Source organism: Podarcis bocagei (genome assembly GCF_964188305.1).
Source record: "Podarcis bocagei genome assembly, chromosome: 15".
Classification (NCBI taxonomy): Eukaryota; Metazoa; Chordata; class Lepidosauria; order Squamata; family Lacertidae; genus Podarcis; species Podarcis bocagei.
In genome coordinates, this window is record NC_138141.1 from 38,520,826 (window position 1) to 38,539,592 (window position 18,767).

The window sequence follows — 18,767 nt, forward strand, 5'->3', positions numbered from 1 at the left end:
AGCTGGGTGCCAAGCGCTCACATTTTGCCTAATGTGGCTAACCCACATTTAGTTAGGGCTTGCTGTCAGCCTCCTCGGTGGCACAAGTCTCAGGAAGGCATTGCACACGGGAGCCAAACAGACCTTTTTACCCCGTGGCTCCTTCGGGGTGACTTCAAAAACATTCCTGTTTCATTTGACCTGAGTCTCGACCGCATGTAGTGGCACATCCAGAATTTATGAATAACAAATCCATGCTGCCAGTTTGTGGTGTTTTTCTGGTCTGATGCTGCAGCTGCAGCGGGGGTGTCAGGGTGGGAGGCAAGGCGGGTCAGGAGTTGCAGGACCACAGACAGTTCCAAGTGAGCAACTTGATGGACAAAGGGTGGGAGCAGAGTGAGCCTTTTTAAGCCTCTGCAACCCACCCACCCCTTTTCCAGGCCCCACCCACCTCTCCCAGGCCCCACCCCCTTATGGATCACTTTAGATTCTTAAAGGGCCAACCCCCTGGCCTGCAGACCAACTCTCTCCCTCTGTTCCACAGCTCCCACCTAGTGTGCTCCTTGTGCCACTTGGCCAGTGAGATGCTGTGGGAGGCATTAGGTTCCTCAGGAGAAGTAAAGGGCCTGACTCTAGCCGTACCAGCCCTCAAGGTATGGGAGCTTCTTCCGGGGGAGAATCTCAGGCTCAGAGGGGAGTCTCCCCATCTTTAGCTCCAGCTCCTTAGGTGTAGACTTTGCAGCCTCTGACTGACTCTTGCCTGCTGCTGGATTCGGGGGGTCGTACACCTATAGATGTTGCTACCTGTGGGGACTACAACATCGCAGGACCGCCTCAGCTCCCTGCAAGACTTTTGTAACTGTTTATAAAAATGTGTGAACCCCATCCCTGCCCATCCCTGTTACTGTCTGCTGTATGCCCCTACTTTACCGACCAACCATGTTTCTGCCTTGTTCAGTTTTCTGTTCTGCCTCATGCAAGTGACCATCTGCCCACCTGTACGTACCTCCTTGCCTCTCAGTGTCAGAAGGGTTTTGAGAATGTTTGGAATAACTTTAAGTCTAGGGTGGCAAGCAGGAAGTGGGGCATGCCTCATTTATTTGGGGGGAGGAGTTGGGGGTTCCCCATGTAAAATCCATGAGCTCTGACACCACACACACACGTTCATCCCGTTATTAGTCAAATCACGCCCCCACCTTCCAACAACCATTGTTAAGAGAACCTTCACAAGAGGCAAAAGGTTGGGCCCCTTCTGACCCCTACTAATTCAAATCCAAGGAAAAGGTTTTGTGCTCCTCAACTGTGCAAATGGCATCAACCTCTTGGCAGCAGATTTCCAAATTTGCCAACCATTCTGAACCCATTGGCCCACTTGCAATTCTGAGAGTGCCGTGGTCCCTGCCCTGTCTGGTTGCTTCTCCGCCAGGTCTCACTCATGAACACACAAACACCTGACAGACAAACAGAGAAAAGGCACACACCCACCCCAAAACATTGTTTTTCCAAGGAGTCTGAGTGAGGGTTGGCTCAAGTAGAATTAAAAGAGATCCTCTTGAATTTGCATGAATTTACCCTGCAGCCCCATGTAATTGAATTATAAAGCATACAGTAGCAGACTGAACAGCAAAAACCACAGATCCAGTGCTTGCCAGCAGCACAGGAGCATTAATCTAAAGCAAAGATGCTCAGAGACCTCTATGATTTTTATGCAGGATGGTGACAAAAACACCAGCAAACCACATCTATGAACTCAGGTGAACTCGCTGATCTATAAGGATCAGTGCCTCAGATCCAGCTTTTTGTGGCATAGTGTTGCTGGATCTGTGATCTTTATGCCTCAGTCAATGGAGATAGATGTGTTCTGTGGTTTGATGGTGGTTGTAGGTGAAACAAGTAACAAAAACGTGCCTTTTCAGGAGGAGGCTTTGTGAGCATTTGTGTGTGTGTGCATATTCCCTCTGACTCCTGTGGCACCCCACTTTCTCCCAACCACTCCATTTCCCTTACAGATCATTCTCCTTTCGAGCTCTGGCTCGGAAAGCACATCAAGCTGGAAGAGGACATGGGAGGGAATCTCTTCCTCTTTTGCCTTGTTAATTCCCCCCCCCCCAAATGTCAACATGAGCCTTGAAAAATGAATAGAACTGAAAGAGTAAGTAGGAAAGTGTGGCTCTTTCAACTTTCTCCTTTGAGCTCCAGGTGCTTATTTTGCCAGGGTGGGGTGGAGGTAACTACCCAAACTACCTCATGATGAAGGAAGCAGTGAGCGAAATGGACTGAGAGGGTTTGCAGGTGCCAGAAGCAGCCCTCCAGGGTGGCATCATGCCAAGCAGACAACCCCAGAGTTAGGCAGTCAACAGCAGCACAACGTTGAGCTGGAGAAAGCTTCAGCCTAAGGAAGCCGCATGGGCCCATTCTTGCCCCTCCTCCTTTATGTGCAGCTCTTTGAACAGGCTCCAAAGTGACTGGAAGCAACGCTGTGTGACTGGGAACTTGTTCTCATACCCAAATAATGGCAGTGAGAAGTGGACTGGGGAAGAATAGTTAGCAGAACATGCGAAAGCTCTGTGGAAAGAAGTGCCTGCAAGCCAGTCTTTGTTGTTTTCCTGTCCTGAGAAATACTCTGTTTGTGCATGAGGGAGCACCCACTGAGGCAGAAATTGGAGTGCTTTCTGCATGGTGAGTTTGAATTGAGGTGATGTCAGGCACCCGTGGCACATCCTGCCCTCCTCCCTCACTGTTTGCCAGCGGAAAATGCAGGCAGTTGCACATCCAGCAACCTCGTCAGTGCCAGGGAAATCTCATTGGGTGGGCTCTCTTCAGCCTCAACTTGCATGATAAATGGTTGGGGTGATGGGAGCCAAAAGTCCATCGACATCTGATGGAACACAGTCTCCCCATCCATACGCTCAATGGAGGAGGATTTGCAGAGGAGAAAAGGGTGTGGGTGGGTGGGTGTTTCTATTCCCTTCTACACTTACAAGATGCTGCTGTAGAGCTTGGCACTAGCATGGTCAGTGCTAGTGCCCAAGATCCAGGAATTCAGAGTGGTACTCATTCTCAAGTACCAATGGGGGGAATGGTCTACCTTGGAGGGGTGTTATGAGGCTGAAGGTATATTGCCGAGCAGAGGCTCTAAGGAACATTTTTAGCAACAAGGCTTCAAGAATGAAGAAATCTAGTCATTTGGACTACATGTGTCTAGCTTCATTGCCTGTCTTACCTCCCTCCATATCCCGCCTTTGTTTTAGTGTGATCTGTTACTAGGAGGGTTCTTTGTGAGGCCTCCATAATAGATCAAGGAAAAGCATAGAAATGTATATATTGCTCTGCTTCCCCTGGAAGTGCTGAACCATCTGAATGGTGGGTAGCATTCCTGGCAACTGTGAAATGCATAGGGAATAATAGACCTTAAAGGCAGGAGCCTAAAGACTCTCCAGTGGTTCATTTTGAGCTCTAAAATTGTACCCTTGCGCTATCAGAACAATACAAACGGCATGAGAGGGTGGGCTAAGTCACACCCTACGAGGAGAAGTAACCACCACGACCTCTTCCGTTACTAGCAAATCTGAGGGTGTGCTTGCAGGGCCTTGGATCATTCTTGATTCAAATATGGCAAGGGTCATGTGGTTGCAAGTCTAGCTCAAACAAAAACACAATGAAAATCTGCCTTGCTTATACGTGAAGATATTTGGGCGTCGAAGCCTCTGGCCATGATTAGCTGAGAGACCGCTGATGTCACAGAGGAGACAGGCCAAGATCCTCTGGCAGAGCTGACCAGACCATAAGCGTTGCTGACCCTTAGCCCCGCTGGCTGGGAGAGATGGGAGTTGCCAGCCCTCAGTATCTGGAGCTGTTGTGGGACGGCTCTCCCAGAGCAAAAGCGACTTACGCAGCAGGCCAAGTGGCTTGAGCAGCTGGGAGGAGGCTGGAGCAGCCGAGGAGAAAGAGAAAGGCCAAGAGCTGCAGATGTGATTATTAGACCATGGGCCTGCAGGTTACTTCGGTTCTGTCTAAATAAACAGTCAGGAACATCTTGTAACCGAGGCTAGCATCACAAGTTCCACTTTTGCTTTAGTGAAGTTGATTGCTCCCTAAATGGCAGTGCGTTCCCCAGCAACCCAGCAGTGGCCACCTGGGGGTCAGATGTGCATTAAAAAAAAACTCTTGGAACTGCCCTGGAATCCCATTAAGCCCTATCTCTGCTTCTCGCTTCACCAGCAGCTTTCCCCTTCCTTCCCAGCGCCCATGGCATACCCTTGGCACAAAAGAGAATGCCTCCTGCTTCTCTCTCTCCTCCCGCCACCCATTTTGGATGCTTCTTTGATCTTAACTGCAGGCGGAGCTCCTCCTTGCATGATAACAACAGGGTGGGGAACCTGTATGGCCCTCCAGAGGTGGCTGGGCTCCCATCAGCCCGGACCACTGGCCACGCTGGGAGTCCTGCTGGAGGGCCACGGACCCTCCCCGACCCTGAGTTGGCCATTTCAGATGGAGTCGTCCGGCGGAAGCTTCCACATTACCTTTCCCACTCATGGCACTTCCTTTTTTAATAATCTTTCTTTTACTCCCACCACCACCTTAGGAATCGATAAGGAGAACGTGGAGCTCTCCCCGACCACGGCACACTCCAGCAGCGGGAGGACGCGCCACGGCTCCGCCAGCCAGGTGCAGAAGCAGCGCAGCTCTGGCAGCTTCAAGCGCCACAGCATCAAAAAGATTGTCTGAAGCCTTCTCCTTTCCCCTTTGTTTTCCCTTCCTTCCATCCTTGGTTTTCTAACGTGGCGTAAGTACTTCCTGCCCCACCTCCACAAGTGGTCGTGCCGCACTTAATTTCAAACCCTCCTGCCCACTCGCCCAGTCAGCTGTGGTGCCAGACGATCAACTCTCGAAACATTTTGTCTGAATTTATTTTGGATTTTCATTTCTGTTTTTTGCCACCTTTAAAAAACAAAACAGAAGCAGCGGCAGCAGCAGCAGCAGCAGCAGCAACAACAACCCTTCTGTTCTTTTTCTTGTTTTTAAGCTGGTAATAGCCAAACTGTGATGAACAGAACCACTTTTAAGAATCTGAAGAAAGCAGGGAAATGACCGTAGGTTGTGTCGAAAGGCAGAAATCATGTCTCTCGCATTTCAGACACGTTTTTGTTACCTTATTGGGGTGGGGAGCTTGTTTGTTTGTTCATGGCTTGTTTTGTATCTAAAGGGGGGGGGAGTGTTAATATTCAATCCTGTTTGCACATTAGAGGTTTTGATGGCCAGTGGACACAGTCAGTATCCTGGTTTCCATCCCACATCCCTGTAGCTGTGGACATCCTTTTCCTGAGCTTAAATGGCCTCTGAGCACAAGTACAGTGCAATGAGTTTAACCAAGGGGTGAGAGTTTTTGCCCCGTCAAGGTGTATCTTTAATGATCTAGGCATTTCAGAGTGCAGGGTGTCTCTCTTAATACTCCAGAAAATAGCCTCCTGGGGGCACATGAACCAGACTGGAAGAAACTGGCTGTATTTGTCGAGTTTTCCTTTGGTGAATTTAGACTGCTTTCTCTCATATATATATATATATATATATATATATATATATATATATATATAGATCAGCAGCACTTCCATAGAATCATAGAGTTGGAAGAGACCACAACGGCCATCGAGTCCAACCCCCTGCCAAGCATCCAAGCCACTTCCATCTTGGGAGAGAGAGAGCGAGAGAGAATGAATGAATGAATCAATGCATCTGTGGGAAGGGGCACTTCTTTATTGTAGAGTTGGAAGGGACCACAAGCGTAATCCATGCCAACCCCTTGCAATGCAGGTATATTTTGCCCAACGTGGGGCTCAAACCTACGACCCTGAGATTAAGAGTCTCGTACTCTACCGACTGAGCTATCCTAGCTATTTCAATGTTCCGTCCCACTCCACAGCATGTTGTGATTGTGTGGGCCTTTCCTGCTCATTCGCCCTTCCCAGCTGGGGTCCTGTGTGGACTTGATTCATTCCACAGCAGCTCCTGTGTGGAAGCTCCACTGCAGCCATTTGTGCTTGTGTCACCTTGGGCTGCTGCTCCCACAAAGATTGTTACGGCTGCTTCTCATGTGATAACTCTCCCCCACCTTCCTTGCACCACATTGACATAACTCATTGATGTTCCCAGTTAAGGAAAGGTGCCGCTAACAATTCCCAAGCGCCCTAGACTTTTAATTGGCTCATACCCCTTTTTCCAAAATATCCACATTGCTCCTACTCAAAGTTTTACTTACTTTTAAAGGAGCAACTGCTGCTCTCAAACCCAGTGGCCCAAATATCCTTTTCTGATAGTGTAAATGTTTTGGGTTGTATCCAGCTTTAGCCGTACTTAGAGCAGACCTATTGAAATTAATGGGCGAGGCTAACAGATTTTAATTCCGTTGGGTCTGCTCTTGAGTAGAATGTAGTTGGATTCCAGGCATACACTCAAACCTTGCCCTGAGGGCTTATTTTAAAAAAGCTTTAATTGGCCAGTAATCCTTGCCAACAGAAGCATGTTTCAGCTTTAGGAACCACAGACTGAAACAGCTTTCAGCCACCATGAAAGGCCTTGTCAAAATGGTATAGCGGTAATAGATGTCTCTTCTGAAAAACACGTGTGGAATCAGGGCTAGGTTGTTGGGCTAGGATGAGAGAGATGGGGATGGCTCCACCTCCCTCTCTCCATCCCTCCCTCCCTCCCTCTCTCTCTCATAGCCTAAACGTACTTCATAGGCAGTATTGTGAGACTATATTAATAGGGGGGAAACATTTATGCTGATTGGGCTGGAGAATGGATGGGCCAAAGTCAGGCACTGAACTTTGTGGCTGAGTTGGGGTTTTGAATCTGGGTCTCTCTGGTTCTTGTCTGACACTCAGCCACTAGACTGCTGTGGCTCTGTGTTGAGATTACCAGAGTCCTCAGCAGCAACATGGATGATGAACATGCTGCTTTGACTGGCTGCCCAAAAGTGTGCGGCTTGCCTAGATTTTGGAAGCACAAATTCTCAACTTCTAAAAAAGCATGCCAGTCAGAAATGAAATGAAATGTATGTATTGCTGACATAATTGGTTATTCAGTGGCTTCAAAGGGAATAATATACATACAATTGAAACTGTATGGTGAAATTTTAATGCTGACTTTGGGTAAATCAAATTCCACAGCATTAGACAGAGGGTGCAAATGAATGGTCCATTAGCAAGCTATTAATACTCATTTAAAATGCCATGGGTTTTATGTGTATAAAACAACTGCTTTTGGTGTATTGATTCAGAGAGGAACTATTTTATTTTGTTCCACTCCTGGAACACAGTCTTAAGGTGCCAACAACAGTCTGCCCAACCAAGAAAAGTTTTTTGGTTTTTTTTGAGGTAGAGAAAGGAAACGCTCTTGATCATGTTGGAATTTCAGCTGAAATAGATTTGAATCAAATGGGAAGGGTTAAAGTAGGATCGATGAAACTGTCGCAGGTTAGAATCCTTCAGGTTTCTTCCCAGTTCTGTGGTCAGAGGAAAGATAGCCTATTGTACCAGGTCACACCTGCATTGGGAGCTTTCCTCTTCTCACTGCAGTGTGCTGGAGTGTCAAATCATAAGTCTGGGAGAAAAATAGCACGATGTAGTCCTCAGGAGTCCTGTGCTGTGCTAATATCTCTCACTGGGCCATGTGTAGACGTTGCACCCCCAAGCCAAGGTCAGGAGATGTGCAGCTTGTGGTGCCAGAGGACTGGACAAGGTGGGTGAACCCTTTGGCTTCCCAAAGGGAGCCCTGCGCAGAAGCTCCTTTAATCCTTTCCCCCCTCTGACGTATTCCTTTGTCTCCATCGCATACCATGAGGGCTCACCCAAAGCTTGAGCCAGTAGGATCTCTCATGGCAGATGTGACAGAAACAGGGAGTGGCGGAGTGTAAGCTCTGAATAGGCACAGCTAATCCTCTGCCCAGAGGATCACAGCCCGCCAGCCCATTCACAGCAATGGTCAGAAGCACACCCACCAGGTTTCCTTATGATAACGCCCATGTTTTAGGCGTGTGGCAGCTGGGGTTTGCACAGGCAGTCACTGTGAACAGCCGAGAGAACTCTTGAGGGCAGGGGGATACAGGGGGGGAGGAGGAGAAGCATTAACAGCAGTTCAGTAGGTCTTGATGTAGCCTCTAGGCTGCGTCATCAAATCATGGGTTTGGCAAAACAGGCCAGCGAACCCAAAGTGGGGTTGGCAAGGGAAGTAATTTCCTTCTCTCTTTCTCTCTTCTCCCACCAGCCTGCCAAACATCAGGATCTCCAGACAATCTGACTTTCCTGGTTTCTAAAATTAGGCTGTATTATGTAAGCACTCAGTTTTAGAACTTCCTTCAGCTATATAACTTTCAAGAGGTACAAATCAAGAGAGTTGGAGTGAGGTCACTCTAGCCCCGCACCCCACCATTTTTAGTCTTAGTTTTGACACTGCTTTTTCTTGCTGCCAACATGCATCTTCCCTGGAGGAGAGAGGCTAGTGGGAGATTTCCAGATGGGTGTTTGGCACCCTTCTCATGTTCTTTGCAAAGTTAGCCTTTAAAAAGGGGGGGCTGTTCAAATTCTAGAGAAACTGGTGAATTATGCACTCAAGGAATTGAACTACAGACCACATTGTCAGGTGCATAAAGTGTCGTCTTCACAGCACATATATTTACATTATATGTGCCAGTTGATGCATCCAGTGGAGTCAACTTTAGTCTATGAAAGTTGATGCCGCATTGTATGTTAAAAGCCTGTAAGAAGCTACATGCGCAATTCGAGGTTATTTGGATGTAGTAATCGGCATGGGTCAGTTGGCCAAAGACCACGGGAACCTAGTGCTGTACACAGTGATAGTCAGTGAATCTGTTGCGTTCTTCGGCCATCCAAACTATGCATATTTCGAAAGAAATCGGACTCTGCACCCTTGAGAGAAACCACTACAGGGCAGCAGAAACTCATCTGGGCAGACTTCCTAGAATCAAAAAGATAGAAAAGCTTACTTTACAAGATGTGCTTTAGCAGAGCTGATTTCTGGACTGAGGTGTCTTAACGGGATAAGGGAGCAGCAATTCAGAGATGCTTCTTTCCAATGCAGAGATGGTGGGTGCATTGATGGCTTTGTCCCCGAACAAAACCCATTTAGTGGCTGATTTGCTCAGTGCCTTAAGTGTTTCTCTCATCCACTTGGTGAAAAATGTCCTCTCCTTAGCCACTGCAGCTGATTTGCCCTTCCACCAACTGTTGCTGTCTTCAACCTTTATTTTTCGGATATCGGCTACACAACCCAGCGAACGATTCCGTGCTGTTGCTTTAAAAGGACACCTTCTCACGGTTAGGTTCTGGGCCATTGGGGGCCATCTCATGTTCTCTGGGCCCGGAAAGCAGCAGAATACACTTCCCTGCTCTGGAGGAAGCTGTGCATCTTGCTAAGCTGCTTGTGGGTTGGTGGCATCCATGTGCCTTTAAAACAAAGTAGATCCATGAATAAATTCCTGCGTTAGCGTGTTTAGACAAGAGAGGGACCTCTGGGAGTGTTTTCCTTTGCTTTTTTTGCTTTTTTAATGGAACACAGGAAAGAGGTTCTCAACCAGAGGTGTCCCAACAGGCTTTGGCAGAGGGCTAGCAATTTGATTGTTGTGTTTAAATTTGAACCTTCTCCTAGAGGATTTCAATATCATGTCGAGAACCAAGTAACTTTGACCTGCAGCGTAAGGTTGCTGCAGGCTGTGCAGCAGGGGCTATTCACCTGTGGCCCCGCAGATGTCGCTGGGCTTAGCGCTCCTACTGTCCCTGACCATTGGCCATGCTGGCTGGGGCTGAAGGGGAAGGTGGAGTGCGGTGGCGTCTGCAGGGTCTACCTTTCCCCACTCTCACACTAAATAAAAGGAAACCAGTTTGACACTCCTCGTTTTCAAGCACGGGCTCCATGTGCACTATTAAGTACTGTAAAGTTGTTTTGCGTTGTTCTCTTTTTGTATTTTTTTAAATCTTTCCCCCGATTTTGAAGTTTAAGCCTGATGCATTTTCCTTGCGCGTAAAGAAGAATCCCTGTTAAATCCGCCAGTCTGTTACGCTTCCATTCGCATGCACTTGTTTTCGATAACCAAGAAACATTTCAAAGTCAACGTTTTACGGGACTGAGCGCTGAAGATTGTGGCTGGTGCTCTTTTCCTGATGGGTTTGTGGGGTTTTAGGGCTTCTTCTCCCCCTTCCTCCTGCTTTGTTTCTAGTTTTTATTTCCCCCACGATGTATTAAAGCACGTCTTAATGTTATGCAAGAGACTTATCCACAGAAGTCACTTTTTTTGCATTGGCCACACACTTTTTTTTAATGCAGTATATTCACCCTGTAAATAGTTTTGTGTAAAATTTGACAGAAAAAAGTATATTTACTACACTGTAAATACATGTGACAATATATTGTATTATTTTGCTTTTTTGTAAAGCAGTTAGTTGCTGTACATGTATAACATAATGACATTTGAATATCTTTTAGTGTTTAGTAACTGTTAACGTGCTTCTTTCCTCCCTGCTGTTGCGTTCTGTCATTGAAAGGAAGTGATGCTGTGTACTATAAACCTAACGCCATGTATTATAGAACTTGCTACTTCCCGTTGGGGCCTCAACCTTGAAGACTGGTTCCCTCTCCTCCTCTGTCTACAATCCTGTTAATATTTGTAAGTGCTTGTGCAAGGCGTTGGGCGTGAGCCCCGCAGACTTGCACACTTATGGGTGGGTAATTGGAGGTATATATATAAATATATAAATATATATTAAAATTAAAATAAACCTGTAGAGATCATGGTTTCAAGCAATTGTTGTTTACCCCCCACTTTCCCTCATGTATGTACTTCCCTTTTTTTGAAGTAAAAAATGTAAATTCAACCTGCTTTTGACTTGTTGGAGTAATTATTTGCTTGTGCATCTTTAATGATTCTAAACCCATTTTCATCACTTGATTTGGGTCGTGGCTTAGTCCTGAATCTAATCTGTAAAGGCTTCACTTGGGGTATGTGAAATACTAATGGCAAAGCAGCCATTTCCCAAAAGCAGTTGATCACATCTCAGAATAAGAGGCTATCTGTATACCAGGATGCCTCAAAGCTGTAGAAAAAGTACAGAATATGGGTTGGGTGTATCATTGAAAGTCTACTCAATATGATCCAGAGTAGATTCCAATGTATAGTTAGCAGAGTAAAAACTTAAACATGTTGCGGGATTCCCAAAAATAGACCAGAGGCAATATTTCATCCAGCAGAGCTTTAATGCTACTGAAGGCAAATGAGCATAATGGTCACAAATCCAATACATTCAGAATTGGCACTGTCCATAAATAATCCATTTGCAGCAGACTTAACCTTACACTTACAATAACTTATAATAAATCTAAAACCTTAGCACTATGCTTACTTTGTACAGAACACCACACAGAGGGAAAAGAGATTAAAAAAAGAGAAAGTGAAATTCAGGCTCATTCTGGCCCTACTTTTATAGTCAGCGTGACCTTGATTGAAAGAGATAAGAGAACCAGTTCAAACCAGCTGTACTTAGCTTCTCTGAAAGTATAACCCAAACAATCATGGACCTTATGCTTGTTTCTCACACAGATAAGCTTCCAGAACCCTCCTGAATTAAGTAGAATAGGAAAGATCTCTACACATCAGATCGATACTTTCTGTACTAAGAAATGCAAACTGACAGGATGCACAGTCCAGGTTTCAACAATTCTGAGTTTTTCTTTCTGCTCTTCAAAGTTTCTAACCCTTATGAGCGGCAAAGACAGCTTTGAAAGGTGGATGGGTCAGTGTATGGGATAATCTCAGAAGCCAGAGGAAGTCGGCGGGAATAAGATGTCAAAGGGTTGAGGGCTTCTTCCCCTCTCCTTTGGATTAGCAAAACCAAAATGAATCATTCAAAGCAGTGAATGATTCAGAGTAAATTATGTACAGTACTCTGGTTGGAGACTTCATGTGCTTTTGCTTACATGGCACAGAACATGGCCAATCGGTTTTTTAAAATAACCACTCCCCAAAGACACATGCTAATAGGGGCTTCCAAAAGAGGCTTCTATGTGGCCTTGAGGTGAGTGCCTTACACAAATGACTTCTGCTTCACACTTTTATACAGTGGTACCTCGGGTTACATATGCTTCAGGTTACAGACGCTTCAGGTTACAGACTCCGCTAACCCAGAAATAGTGCTTCAGGTTAAGAACTTTGCTTCAGGATGAGAACAGAAATCGTGCTCTGGCGGTGCAGCGGCAGCAGGAGGCCCCATTAGCTAAAGTGGTGCTTCAGGTTAAGAATAGTTTCAGGTTAAGTACGGACCTCCGGAACGAATTAAGTACTTAATCCGAGGTACCACTGTAGTACCTTTCATGAAACTGAAATGCTGGTGGTCAAGTGCTCTTAACACTTAGTTCCTGCCCACCATTGCCAAGTGTTCTTGATTGGCAATGGATCTCCAAAGCCTCAGATGAAAGCTACCTAGCTTTTTTCTAATGTGGAGGAACCAGGAACTGAGCTTGGGACCTTGTGCATGCACAGTATGAGATTCCAGGTAGCAGAAAATTTCTCCCATGGTTCCCTCTCTCCTCCCCTCCCAGTTCTGCCATTGGTTTATGAGGGGGGAAATTGCATTTGAAAATTATCAGAGGGGTGGATTGAGTTATGGGTGAGGTGCAGGTGGCTACAAGGTGTCCTTTTATTCTACAAATGTATCTCAGTACAGTGGTACGCTTCAGCTTACAGACTCTGCTAACCCAGAAATATTACCTTGGGTTAAGAACTTTGCTTCAGGATAAGAACAGAAATTGTGCAGCTGCGGCGTAGCAGCAGCAGGAGGCCCTATTAACTAAAGTGGTGCTTCAGGTTAAGAACAGTTTCAGGTTAAGAACAGACCTCCAGAACGAATTAAGTTCTTAACCTGAGGTACTACTGTACTGGTAATGCTGCAGCCTTCTTGGGTGCTCAGGCTTCAGTTAAAGTCCAGGAAAAGACATCCCAAGACAACTCATATGAAACTGATGGACAGCAGAGCCAGAGCACAGTCTGGGAATGCAGTGCCTCAGAATTCCACCAGGGGGCTGGAAACTACCAAGACAGCTAACCAGAAGGGGGTGGAGCCAGCACTTTTGGAGGGAAAATAAAAGGAGCCATTTCTGAGAGAATGTTCAGATAGGGTTTAGTTTGAGAGGAGAGAGAATTGGTTCTGGGTTGAAACAGCCACTCTGAGAAACATATCCAAAGCTAGGGAAAGGAGTCTCTGAGCTTAGTGTGAAGGACGGTGTGTGGTATTAGGCCAGGAGTTAACTGGGAGGCTGAGCCAGAAGAAGTAGAAGCTAAAAGGATACAGCCTACTTAGGTCTCGTTCTAGTCAGGAGGGGAGAGATTCTTCTAGAAAGAGAAGATTCCCAAATCAGTTAAGAGGGGTGTGGTGATCCCCTGGGCCTGTTACTTGGAGTACCTCAGGAGTGGGGTTGTCAAAGGGCTGGGTAACTGACAGAAAGTACCACCTTGTTTAAGAACCAAAATATTAAGCTGCAACACCTGTGCAACAACTGAGTTAAGGAACTGAAGTGAAATAACTGGAAATAAGCTGAGCATTTACCATCTAGTCTAGAAACCTATAACATTTACCTGAAGCGAAGTAACTGAACATAAGCAACTGAAGTTTAGAAGAAGCTGCGCTTGATTAAAAGCCCGTAACATCCGTTAGATTCAGTATAAATACTATTAGGTGAACGGTTTCCTGAAATAACATTATATCCTGATATATCCTTTGTCCACGTCGTTCTGTTAAATCTTTCTTACTCATTCCAACTTCTGCATTAGTCTCCCAAGTACCAAAGTTTTCCCTCACACAAAATCCAAAAAGGTAACCTGTGGTGGTTATTATAGAGTGTGTGTGCAGTTTGGATCTGCTGCAATTGGTATATAAGCTGTGGGATCCGCTACAGAAGCTTTTTCAAATCAAGAGGTGCTGCAGAGCTCAGGAAAGTTTACTGAGGGAGAAAGCAACACACGTCCCTCAGCCACCTTGCAATAAAGTTCAGAACGCCATGCCCTACCAATTCTGAAGTGCCCTGAGGTTGAAGGAGGAAAATGGAAAACACCTTTTGTGGGAGAAAGTGTTTGAGAACCTGCTGGACAGAGTTTGGCACAGCTCTAATTCTGAGCGAGGTAGAAATTTGGGAGCCGGACTGTGCAAGTTAAACACAAGCAGTCCTGGAGCTCCCTCTGCTGACTACCAGATATCATTTCCACCTCACCCAGCAGGTGAGGGTGCCATTCCCTCACAGAGAGAAGCATTCACACCCCACAAAGCCCATCGCCCAGCCCTTCCCGGCATTAATAATAATAATAATTTATTATTTATACCCCGCCCATCTGGCTGGGCTTCCCCAGCCTCTCTGGGCTGCTTCCAAAAAAATATTAAAATACTGTAATACATCAAACATTAAAAGCTTCCCTAGATTTTATAAGCCAGGATGGGCAAGGATCAATGGACAGGAAAGTGTCCATAGGTTTTGCAGCTTAAATGTTGAGTTCAATGCTTCAACATCGATACATATCAGATGCAGTGCAGGGTTAGCAAAATAATTACAACCCCAGGGCTGGGGGCAGGGAGAGACACAATATACATGCATACAGATTTTGTCTTTTTAACTAGGAGAATAACAAAACCCACAGTCAAAAACAGCCTTAAAATGCAGACAACTTTGACTCATCACTCCTTTAACAAATTTTGATGCCCTCAGGGATGACCTATTTTTTTTCTGTAGTCTTAAGGTTGCAGTCTTCAATTAAGATTTAAACATTAAATTAATCTAAGTTCCCCAAATGTAAAGAAAGCACCTGAGAGATAAATCAGGATTTGTATCCCCATAAAAATTGCAGTCCTGAACAATGGTTGCAAACCTTCCCCCCACCCTACCCTCCATGGACCACTTGAAAATTGCTGATGGCCATGTTGGACCACTTAGTGATTTTTCTGCCTGCTGTAGCAATTGTAATATGCTGTATTGCAATTCCTTCCTTTAATTTTATTATATTACAATCTGAATTCCATATAATTCAAACTGTGAGACGATAGAATGCAATATAAGAAATCTATCTTGTCCTTACCAACCAGATGCCCCAGTGGGAAGTCTGCAAGCAAGACCTGAGAGCAAGCCTTCTACATTTATTTATTTGAACAAATCATATACCGGTACTTGCAGGACATCTTCAGGAGAAGAAATGGCTAAGAAGTAAACCCTACACGAATCTGGAGCAGAGTCCTTAAGACGGTTGGATGGCATCTTATATACCTCCTTCCTGCAACTCCTGCAGCCAATCTGGTGCCAAATATCTTGCTCAGTGGTTAGAACATCTACTTTGCATGCAGAAGGTCCCGGGTTCCATCCCTGGCAGTTCCAAGTAGGGTTGGGCAATGCTTTTATTCTAGAAAAAAAGGTGCCTGTGCTCACCATGAAGTTGTTTCAGTAAGTGCCATACCTTCTACCAGTGCTTTTCTTATTGGGGGGAAAAGGTGTCTGTACTGCGTACTCTTGAATACCCCCAGGGGGGGAAAGCACTAGGGTTGGGAAAGACTCCTACCTGGAATCCTGGAGAGCCATTGCTCCCAGTCTGTGCAGACAATGCTGAACTAGATGGACCAATAGAATGAGTCAACTTTTGCAATACCTCAAGGATCACCTCTCTCCACATGAACCTATCCAGACTCTGGGATCATCTTCTGAGACCCTTCTTTGTGTGCTCCCTCCACGATAGATTTGGAGGCTGGCAACACAATAATTGGCATTTTCAGTGGTGACTCGCTGTGGAATGCTCTCCCTCAGGAGTTTGGCTGGAGTCTTCATTATACATCTTTAGGCACCAGGCGAAAACGTTCTTCTTTAACTAAGCCTTTGGCTGATTGACATCGAAGGGCCTTTTAAAGTGTGTTGTAGAAGGTGGATTTTTGGGTTGTCTTTGTTTTCATTTTCATTATGTATTTTGTGTTTTTTTATATTGTGATTTTCATGTTCCACCCTGAGAGCTACAAGTATAGGGCGGTATACAAATTTAAATAATAATAAAAATTAATAGGTCTCTCATTAACCCCACCCAGCATGGCCAGTGGTCAGAGATGATGGAATTCCTACCCAACAATGCTCAAAGGGCCACAGATTCCCCAGCCCTACCAGGCAGCATTCTTATTCAAAACAGGGCCACACTTTATAGATGTTGAGTGGGTGTAGGTAGGTTCAGCTGGTTTGTCAGGCAGTGAATCCCATGCCCTGCGGGATAAGCTTCTCTGGCTGTGCAAGAGAGTTACCTCCTGCCATTTCTGCTGTGGCCTGTTTCAGCAGGCAAGATTGCTGCTGTTGTCTTCCAAAAAGGCCTGAGATGGAAGGTTGCTGACTTAAAAAAAATTTAAAAAAATCAAGGGTGTGTGCCAGTGTTATGGAAAGAGGGCAGGAAAGCACATGATATAAGAACACTCATTTTGAAATGTTAAGTACAATTTGTGGCACAGACAGGAGCATTAGCTGTGACAGTTTAGGTCAGGAGTCTGCAAACCTTTTCAACAGGGGCCAGTCCACTGTCCCTCAGACCTTGTGAGGGGCCAGGCTATATTGGGGGGGGGGGAGTGAACGAATTCCTGTGCCCCACAAATAACCCAGAGATGCATTTTAAATAAAAGCACACATTCTACTCATGTCAAAACACCAGGCAGGCCCCACAAATAACCCAGAGATGCATTTTAAATAAAAGCACACATTCTACTCATGTCAAAACACCAGGCAGGCCCCACAAATAACCCAGAGATACATTTTAAATAAAAGGACACATTCTACTTATGTAAAAACATGCTGATTTTACATAACTGTTCGCAGTTTACATGACTGTTCACAGGCTGGATTTAGAAGGCAATTGGGCCGGATCCAGCCCCCAGGCCTTAGTTTGCCTACCCATGGTTTAGGTCACATTTTTAGTGATCTGAGACAGGTTGAGCCAATTCCAAATTTGTGGACTTATTAAGAGAGGTCAGAATTCCCCCCCCCCCCCAAAAAAAATAATAATTCACAGTAGGCTTTCTTCTGATGTCAGAGTCACAAAATCACCAATTATGCAAAAAGGGAGATCAAGCCTTGTGTTGCTTTGGGTACAATCCTATAGGGAACTACCTATTGAATGTTCTGGTGGGAATCATAAGTGAGATACCCACGCAGTAGAATTTGCTCCCAGTATCAGCTGCCACATAGAAGCAGATAAATGTTAAGATAGTTTACTGTTGTAGAAGATAAGGCTCAGCAAAACAATTCTGGATGTAGATATGTACAGCTTGTAGGCTTTTGCAGACCCAAATATAAACAGATACACACAAGCACAAAGTATCTCTGCTGCTCTAAATAAATTCAGCAATTTAAGACACAACATTGGACTAACAGACAGACTGCAGACTAACAGACTATTTTGCTGACGTGCATTAATCACAGATACAGTTGGGGTACTAGGCTGTTACCATAGCAACTGTCTTGGATGACCTTGCACCTGTGATTAGCTCATTCATGGGATGATTTATGCTAATGAAGGAAATTAACCCTTTCTCATGTCCAGATACTCCAGCATGCTCTACCAAGGGAGGTTCCACCTGTATTCCAGTTGACTGACTACTGCTTCTTAGGGTGGGATCAACTTGTATGCATTGTGTGGTGATCATGTCAAGAGAGTGGTTTTTATTCATTATTTTGTATTTTACTGATGTGGTCATTAGAATGGAATGCTTTATTGTGTTGCATATTGTTGAATTTTTATATGCCTTTTATTATTATATTGTAGATTGCCTAGAGATGACCAGTATTAGATGATCAAGGTAAGATAGAGCCATAATTTGTTAGCTACATTTAGTCAACCAACCAACCACTTGATTGTTCTGTCCAAAGACCATGACAGGTTGCATGTAATCTCAATAGTGCCACTACACAATGCAGAGCTTTTGGTGTCTCTGAAAAACAACCATACCCAAATCTCCACCCTCTGTTGGGCCACTTACATGTCTCCCTGATACTTCTTATAAATCTTCTTTGTTATATTCTGTTGTCCATTCTGCCTGCTCATTGAGAAGACCCAATGCCTATTGGAAAGCCTTAGTCATGCATGTGGGTAAAAAAAAGCAGAGGATTAGTTGAGAACATTTGCGGCCCTCCAGAAGTTGTTGGACTCCAACATGGACTATGCTCAGGGATGTGGGGAGTTATAGTCCTGCAACATCCCTCATCCCTGATTTAAGACCAAAGGAAAATCAACAAGGTTAAAATAAGGAGAGGATATATCTCAGAGGTGGGACACATGCCTTGCAGGCAGAAGATCCCACATGCATTCCCTAGTATCTCCAGTTAAAAGAATCAGATAGTACATATTGGAGAAAGCCTCATGTCTTCCTGAGACCGCAGAGGGACCAGTTTGTATGCCTAATTCATTTACTCTGTGATTGCCTATCTTCTGATGATTTAAATGCAAAGAAAGTGTGTGTTCTTTTGGTTAAAGATAAACTAAGGGAGGAACATAATTGCCCAGCCATGTCAGTAGTTCAAAGCTTGCCCCAGAAGTGGCAGTGTGCACATTGGCAGGCTCCATGGTGCCTTAATCTTCATGCACATTCATTGACCCTAGGGATTATGCACCCACTCTCCAGAGTAGAGCAGTGGCCCTCCATAGGTTGCTGAAATACTGCTGATTGATGATGCTGACTTAGACTGATGCAGTCCAACAATGTCTGGAGGACCACAGGCTCTCC

General features: G+C 45.3%; 2 protein-coding genes across 5 annotated transcripts in view; both read left to right on the forward strand.

Annotated features, from left to right (window-relative positions):
- NF1 (neurofibromin 1) overlaps nt 1-10,870 on the forward strand; it is a 162,526-nt gene extending 151,656 nt beyond the window's left edge. For all 4 annotated transcript variants that reach the window (XM_081172818.1, XM_081172819.1, XM_081172820.1 and 1 more), the window contains one exon: nt 4,565-10,870. In XM_081172818.1, the coding sequence (XP_081028944.1) occupies nt 4,565-4,707 (143 nt within the window). In that variant the 3' untranslated portion in view covers nt 4,708-10,870. The remainder of the gene's footprint in view (nt 1-4,564) is intronic.
- Nucleotides 10,871-16,139: 5,269 nt separating this feature from the next.
- AKAP1 (A-kinase anchoring protein 1) overlaps nt 16,140-18,767 on the forward strand; it is a 43,823-nt gene continuing 41,195 nt past the window's right edge. Inside the window, exon 1 of the mRNA XM_081171483.1 lies at nt 16,140-17,843. The gene's annotated coding sequence lies outside the window, so the exon portion shown is untranslated. The remainder of the gene's footprint in view (nt 17,844-18,767) is intronic.